The 7,761-nt window shown below is 47.4% G+C and overlaps 1 protein-coding gene across 1 annotated transcript in view; it reads left to right on the plus strand.

The window, feature by feature from the left end:
* LOC311317447 (transcription factor COE1-A-like) overlaps window positions 1–7,761 on the plus strand; it is a gene marked incomplete at both ends in the record, with an annotated part of 87,539 nt that overhangs the window by 50,899 nt on the left and 28,879 nt on the right. The window contains 2 exons of the mRNA XM_084448529.1: window positions 5,991–6,072; window positions 6,287–6,428. Coding sequence (XP_084304655.1) covers window positions 5,991–6,072; window positions 6,287–6,428 — 224 coding nt within the window. The remainder of the gene's footprint in view (window positions 1–5,990; window positions 6,073–6,286; window positions 6,429–7,761) is intronic.

Below are 7,761 nucleotides of genomic sequence, written 5' to 3' on the forward strand. Positions count from 1 at the left end.
ATTATAAAAACATCACTTCAAGAACCAAAATAGTCAAAATAACAGGCTGAATACACTAACGGATTTACAAACTCATCATTACTAAACTCCGATTGTTTTTCCCTGCCGTTGTTTTCGTGTTTGGAAATACATGGAAGTGAATGCAGCTGACGGCTCACTATGGCTCATTCACTTCCATGTATTTACAAACGCGAAAACTATGGCAGTGAAAAACAATCGGAGTTTAGTAATGATACGTTTGTAATTCCATTAGTGTATTCAGCCTGTTATTTTGACAATTTTGGTTCTTGAAGTGGTGTTTTTATAGTTTTTCACAATTGCTAAAACACATTTCACGAAACTGCCTTCCCTTTTCCCAAAACTCTAAACACAAAACACTTTTCTCAAGCTACATACACAAAACCTCACATTCTCTTTTCAAAACCAAATTATCACACCAAAACAGTTGCTCATACAGTATGCTCAAAAGCAAACTTTGACACCAAAATCCCTCTCAAGGCCTGCAAAAATGTAAACACTACTAAGCATCATTACACACGACAACAAAAAATTTAAAACACAATGTTCAGTGTGAGAATGTTCTTTTTACAGTTTTTCACAACTGCGAGGACCCATTTTTAGAAACCTTCTTATCAGTTCTCAAAATATATGTATTGGGCATTTATAGATTTGTGTGCTTCATAGGAATAGTATGTAAATTAAGAAAATTAAGAAAATACAGTTATCACAACTCAATGCAAAAATGTGTAAACACTACAGAGGATCCATTACACACAACAATACATGTAAAAATTGAAAACACAATGTTCAGGGTGTGATGTTTTTTTAATTGCATAACTCCACTATCACTGCATTTGGAAACATGACCTATACATGTATGATATAGACCTACTATAATGCATTTTGTACACATCCTTCTTGCCCCCCCACCCCCAAAGAAGAAAAAGAAATCACAAAGTTCACGGGACTCAAAATGAACTGTATTACAGTGTCTTTTGGTGAGGTTGAAGCCAGCCTCATCCAGGAAGATGTATTCATGAGGTCTGGCCATGGAGTCCAACCCGAATATCCTCTGTGGAAATGAATAGTGTTCTCAGGTGTTCAGAAAGACAGTCAATACACTAGTATAGTGTTGTACAGTACTGTAGGCCACTGAGCAATACAGCATGTGCACCCACTGTACAGCGAACCGTGTACATAGATGTATACTTACTTGCACATACTGGTAACGGAGGTCTTTGATTCTATTCGAGTTGCGCTCTCTGGGTACCCTATAGGCCTGCTTCATACGCACCCTCTGGCGCTGAAGGACTCGGTCAATGGTGGTCAGGCTGACATTGTCAATGTTTTGACAGTTCACATTGTCAGCAATGACTCTCTGCTGTATTTCTCGGAGTGTGATAGTATTGTTCTCCCGAACCATATCAACAATGAGGGTTTCTTGCACTGGTGAGAATATGGCAGCCCTCCCACCTCCACGTGGCATTCTTTCAACTCTAGAGAAACAAACAAGCAGTTTATTGAATTGTACATTTACTCTGTAAAAAATAAAGACATGAATTCAATAGAAACATCAATGGACATGTTACGCAATCTTTTTACAGCAAGGATACTGTGGTGAAACCAATTGCACTCCACTATACTCTAAACATCTACTGTAGTGACCAAAAACCTACTACATACAGTACCTGTTGTGTTCTCTGAATGCCCAGATAATGGTGGCCACTGAGAACATAGACATTATAAAGAAGTTCTTTATAATGTCTATGACTGAGAACCTGCTAAGGTTTGGATGGACTCTTAGTCCCGCTTCGGTCATTGACATGTCGTGGACAATGACATGGTCAATGACTGTTGCTCTCATTTCATCTGTAATGATGGTGCGTGGTTGTCTTGCTCTCGTGGTTGTCCTTGGCCTGCTCCTCTCCCTCCTTGGCCTGCTCCTCTCCCTCCTTGGCCTGCTCCTCTCCCTCCTCTGACACAAACTCCTCTTCCTCTGCCTCCTCCGTCCATTGTTGCTGTTTGGAACCTTCAGCAAACTGTTCACTGGCCTACAGTATATAGGTGAGGTCACATCACTGGCCTACAGTATATAGGTGAGGTCACATCACTGGCCTACAGTATATAGGTGAGGTCACATCACTGGCCTACAGTATATAGGTGAGGTCACATCACTGGCCTACAGTATATAGGTGAGGTCACATCATTTGCAACATGTCCTCAATTTTGAGTCGTTGTGTTTAATCAATGACACCAGGTGTGTTCATTGTTGCTATTTGCTGACTGTGGCATTTTGCATCACATGAGCTTCAACATGCAATTTGATCAGAGTTTTTTGCAACACGTGTTTTAGCAAGACAAAATGTGTTTAGTTATGAGAAAAGGGGATTGAGTTTTGTGAATTGTGTCTACAGGTGAAATGTGTTTATGGTTTTGGCAAATGGGGGGTAGTTTTATTAAATGTGTTTAAGGAACTGGTCATTTGGTTTAGAGTATTGAGTTTTGTGTTTTAGCAATTGTGAAAAACTGTAATAAACTTTTAACATTGGAGTCAACAGGCACTTCCGCATTCTCCCACCTGATTACGTCAGACTCCACCAATAGGGCAGCCACGCGAAATGGGTCTATGAGAGAAATCATAATTCATGTATGCGTTATTCATGAATTATGATTTCTCTCATCTATCATAGGAGGTGTTTTGAGGTACCTTCGGTCGCCTCCTCCCACAGTATTGGGACAGCAGGTGCTATGAATATGTGAGAGAGAGAGAGAGAGAGAGAGAGGAGAGACAGAGAGCTTAGCAGAACCAGAGCTGTTAGAGTCAACACATTGCAGTTTGGTCTTGCCTTTTTCCACATGACCAAACACCTAATGTTATGTAAATAATGAACCATATCACCCAGGCAGGCGAGAGAGAGGGAGAGAGAGAGAGAGAGAGAGAGAGAGAGGGAGAGAGAGAGAGAGAGAGAGAGAGAGAGAGAGATAGAGAGGGGAAGGGAGAGAGAGGAGGAGGAGATAGCAAAAAGTGGGAGACAGAGATAGAGAGGGAATTATGGAGGAAAGGGAGAGAGAGGATAGAGAGGTTGGGGCGAGAGACATTGACCCAGAGTACTTGTACAATGAACAGGAAAAGTAGTGTCTCTATGTATGTAGACAAGCTAGTGGGCAGAGGGGCTCCTTATGAAGAAATAAAGAGATAGGTTATCACACTAACAGAGGAACACACTGGCTCTCTCCTTTCACACTGGCTCTCTCCTTTCACACTGGCTCTCTCCTTCCACACTGGCTCTCTCCTTCCACACTGGCTCTCTCCTTTCACACTGGCTCTCTCCTTTCACACTGGATCTCTCCTTCTACACTGACTATCTCCACACACTGGCTCTCTCCTTCCACACTCAGGCTTCAAGCTGTAATTCTCTGTAATTCTCTCTCTCTCAGTTCAATTCAACAAGCTTTATTGGCAGGAAATACACAATAAATCTCTCTCCCTCACCTTCACCCCCACAGCCCAACTTCCCTCACCTCAACTGTTTAACCCATCAATAAAGATCACTTCTAGCGCTGCCAACCCTCCCCCCCTGTCTTCTCCCTCCGTCAGTGGAGAGGGGAGAGGTGTACAGAGGATGATTTAAACATTAGGCAGGAGAGGAGAGGGTGTGACCCCAGTAGATAGTGCATGGCTGTCGGTTAGCGCGACCCCCGACCTCAGCCAGATAACCATGCAGGAGCAGGAGACCCCGGCTCGCTGTGTGTGGGGTCTGGGGCCAGACAGAGGACCGGGAGGAAGAGGACGGGGGGAAAAATCCCATCTCTGAAATCTCATGAATTATTGAGACTCTGGCCTACAGCTACTGAAATATACAGGAGGGTGGTCTCTCTCTCTCTCTCTCTCTCTCTCTCTCTCTCTCATACTCTTTCTCTCTTTCCCTTGTACTCTTTCTTGCTCTCTCTCCCTCTTTCGCTCAATCTCCCTCTCTCTCTCTGTCACCATCTCTTTCTCTCTCGTCTCTCAGGAAGAAAATCGGAATATAGAAAGGAAAGTTAGATCAGGTGAATGTCTGTTAGGGTTAGGAGATGAAGCTAATCTCCCTAGCTAAAGGGTTAGGGTTAGGAGATGAAGCTAATCTCCCTAGCTAAAGGGTTAGGGTTAGGGTTAGGAGATAAAGCTAATCTCCCTAGCTAAAGGGTTAGGGTTAGGGTTAGGAGATAAAGCTAATCTCCCTGCTAAAGCAGTAATATCCACCCGACAGCACCGGAGCTACGCAGGCAGCCAGATCACATTCTGTCCATTTGTCTTAATCCTTCCTCATTTAGGAAAGAGTGTCCACGCGGTTAGTTTTTGCTCTGTTGACACGGGTCCAAGTGTGTGCGTGTGTGTGTGCGCGCGCGCTGTGTGCGTGTGTGCGCTGTGCGTGCGCCTGTGTGTGTGTGCGCCTGTGTGTGTGTGCTCCTGTGTGTGTGTGCTCCTGTGTGTGTGTGTGTGTGTGTGTGTGTGTGTGTGTGTGTGTGTGTGTGTGCGTGTGTGTGGCAGTTGGCTCCAAACACGCTGCCCAGTGCAGAATCCTAGTCATAACAAATGAACCTGGGGGAGAAAATAAGACGTATGAAAAGCAAGCTGAGCAAAGGAGTGCTTCTCTCTCTCTCTGGAGCAGATCTGGGATCTGTATTCTAAGCACTTTCACAGCCGTCAGCACTTCTTCCGGCTCCCTCAAAGGGAGGAGGAGGATAGCTGGAGATATTGTAGTTTTGTTATTTCTCTTTTCGATTATTTAAAAAAAAGTTTTGTTCGGTTGTGTGTTTCCTGTGGTTGTTTGGTGTGGCTTTCAAACGCTGGGCATGCTGGGAAAGAAGAGAGCATGGCGGAGAGAATCTGCAGGTGTAGTGTTATTTTTTAGGACTGGCCAGGTATCAGCCGGAGCGCGGGGTTAGTTGTTCTCCCCTCCCTCCCCTGCTCTCCAGTCCTCCTCCTCTCTCTCTCTCTCTCTCTCTCTCTCTCTTTCTCTCTCTCTCTCTTTCTCTCTCTCCCTCTCCTTCATTAAATATGAATGTGGGTAGCCATACTTGCCATCTCAGTCCATTAATAATACATGGCAGGTGCTGTTGATGTGGTTTCTGCCACACTGAGATTGATAGAGGGTACGACGGTTACTCTGTCCTGCATAGTAGTTACTGTAGCTCTACAGCATACTGCATAGTAGCTAGCTCTACAACATGCTGCATAGTAGCTAGCTCTACAACATGCTGCATAGTAGCTAGCTCTACAACATGCTGCATAGTAGCTAGCTCTACAACATGCTGCATAGTAGCTAGCTCTACAACATGCTGCATAGTAGCTAGCTCTACAACATACTGCATAGTAGCTAGCTCTACAACATACTGCATAGTAGCTAGCTCTACAACATACTGCATAGTAGCTAGCTCTACAACATACTGCATAGTAGCTAGCTCTAGAACATACTGCATAGTAGCTAGCTCTAGAACATGCTGCATAGAAGCTACAACATGCTGCATAGTAGCTAGCTCTACAACATGCTGCATAGTAACTAGCTCTACAACATATGCATTGTAGCTAACATACTACAGTACATAATGTAGCTCTACAACATAATAGCTGTTAATAATAATAGCATAATAGCTATGGTTAGCTCTACATACTGCATAATAGCTAAGATACTGCATAGTAGCTAACACACTGCATAGTAGCTAACACACTGCATAGTAGCTACTGTTAGCTCTACAACATACTGCATAGTAGCTAACACACTGCATAGTGTGTTCAATGTTGAGTGGATGTGTACCTGTGTGAATTTCTCTTTTCCCAAATCTGTTCATACTCGCGCACACACACGCGCACACACACGCGCACACACACACACACACACACACACACACACACACACACACACACACACACACACACACACACACACACACACACACACACACACACTTTAACTCATACTACTCTCTCTCTCTCTCTGTATGTGCAGGTTCTTTCTAAAGTTCTTCCTGAAGTGTAACCAGAACTGTCTGAAGAATGCAGGGAACCCCAGGGACATGAGGCGTTTCCAGGTGAGAGAGAACTCCGAGCCCCTCTGAGGCTGTTTGGCTTAGGGTTGCCATCGTACTGCATGTGGTACAGAATGAATGGAAATATATAAGCTCCACCGTACATGATCTACACTATACACTATGTCCTTGTGCCTTCCCCTCCACTGCCTCCTCCGTCCACTCAATCCTGCCACCCCTGTCACCTTCGACCTCTAACCTCTACCCCCCTGCCCAGGTGGTAGTGTCGACCACGGTGAGCGTGGATGGCCACGTCCTGGCCGTCTCTGACAACATGTTCGTCCACAACAACTCCAAACATGGCCGCCGCGCCCGGAGACTGGACCCCTCCGAGGGAACGCCCTCCTACCTGGAGCACGGTGAGCTCCTTACCTTCCCTCTCGTCCTGCACTCTTCCTCTCCCCCCCCTCCTGCCTTCCTCTCATCCTCCACTCTTCCTCCCCCCCTCCCGCCTTCCTCTCATCCTCCCCATGCTCTCTCTTCCTCTCCCCCCCTCCCGCCTTCCTCTCATCCTCCACTCTTCCTCCCCCCCCTCCCGCCTTCCTATCATCCTCCCCATGCTCTCTCTCTTCCTCTCCCTCCCCTCCCGCCTTCCTCTCATCCTCCCCATGCTCTCTCTCTTCCTCTCCCCCCCCTCCCGCCTTCCTCTCATCCTCCACTCTTCCTCCCCCCCCTCCTTCCTCTCATCCTCCACTCTTCCTCTCTCTCCCTCCCTCCTTCCTCTCATCCTCCACTCTTCCTCTCCCCCTCCCTCCCGCCTTCCTCTCATCCTCCACTCTTCCCCCCCCTCCCGCCTTCCTCTCATCCTCCTCACTTCCTCTCTCCCCCCCCTCCCGCCTTCCTCTCATCCTCCACTCTTCCTCTATCTCCCCCCCCCTCCCGCCTTACTCTCATCCTCCACTCTTCCTCTATATCCCCCCCTGCCCGCCTTCCTCTCATCCTTCCCATGCTCTCTCTCTTCCTCCTCAGCGCCGCCTTCCTCTCATCCTCCACTCTTCCTCTATCTCCCCCCCTCCCGCCTTCCTCTCATCCTCCACTCTTCCTCTATCTCCCCCCCTCCCGCCTTCCTCTCATCCTCCACTCTTCCTCTATCTCCCCCCGTCCCGCCTTCCGCTCATCCTCCACTCTTCCTCTATATCCCCCCCTGCCCGCCTTCCTCTCATCCTTTCCATGCTCTCTCTCTTCCTCCTCAGCGCCGCCTTCCTCTCATCCTCCACTCTTCCTCTATCTCCCCACCTTGCCCGCCTTCCTCTCGTCCTCCCCATGCTCTCTCTCTTCCTCCTCAGCGCCGCCTTCCCTCTCTCTTCCTCCACTCCTTCTCTCGCTCCTCTCTCTCCCTTTTCATGCCCCCCCCCTCCCTCAGTACACTCACAAACATTATATCTCTCTCTCTCTCTCTCTCTCTCTCTCTCTCTCCCTCAACAAGAGTTTTTTTCACTAACTTATGCAGCGAGTGTTGAGAGTATCTTAGTGAGTCTTGTGTTCCCCAGCGACCCTTCCCTCTCTCCCCTCCCCCCCTCTCCCCTCCCCCCTCTCCCCTTCCCCCTCTCCCCTCCCCCCCTCTCTCTCCCCCCCTCCTCCCTCTGGCTCCTCAGGTGCTCCGGGCCCCTCAGAAGGAGTGTGTGTGTTTATGAGGTCTGAGCTCACAGTTCAACTCTCCCTTTATTTCCTCTGAGACCAGCCTCAGTCTCT

This window comes from Borostomias antarcticus, assembly GCF_949987555.1.
Source record: "Borostomias antarcticus genome assembly, chromosome: 14".
In the NCBI taxonomy this organism is placed as follows: domain Eukaryota; kingdom Metazoa; phylum Chordata; class Actinopteri; order Stomiiformes; family Stomiidae; genus Borostomias; species Borostomias antarcticus.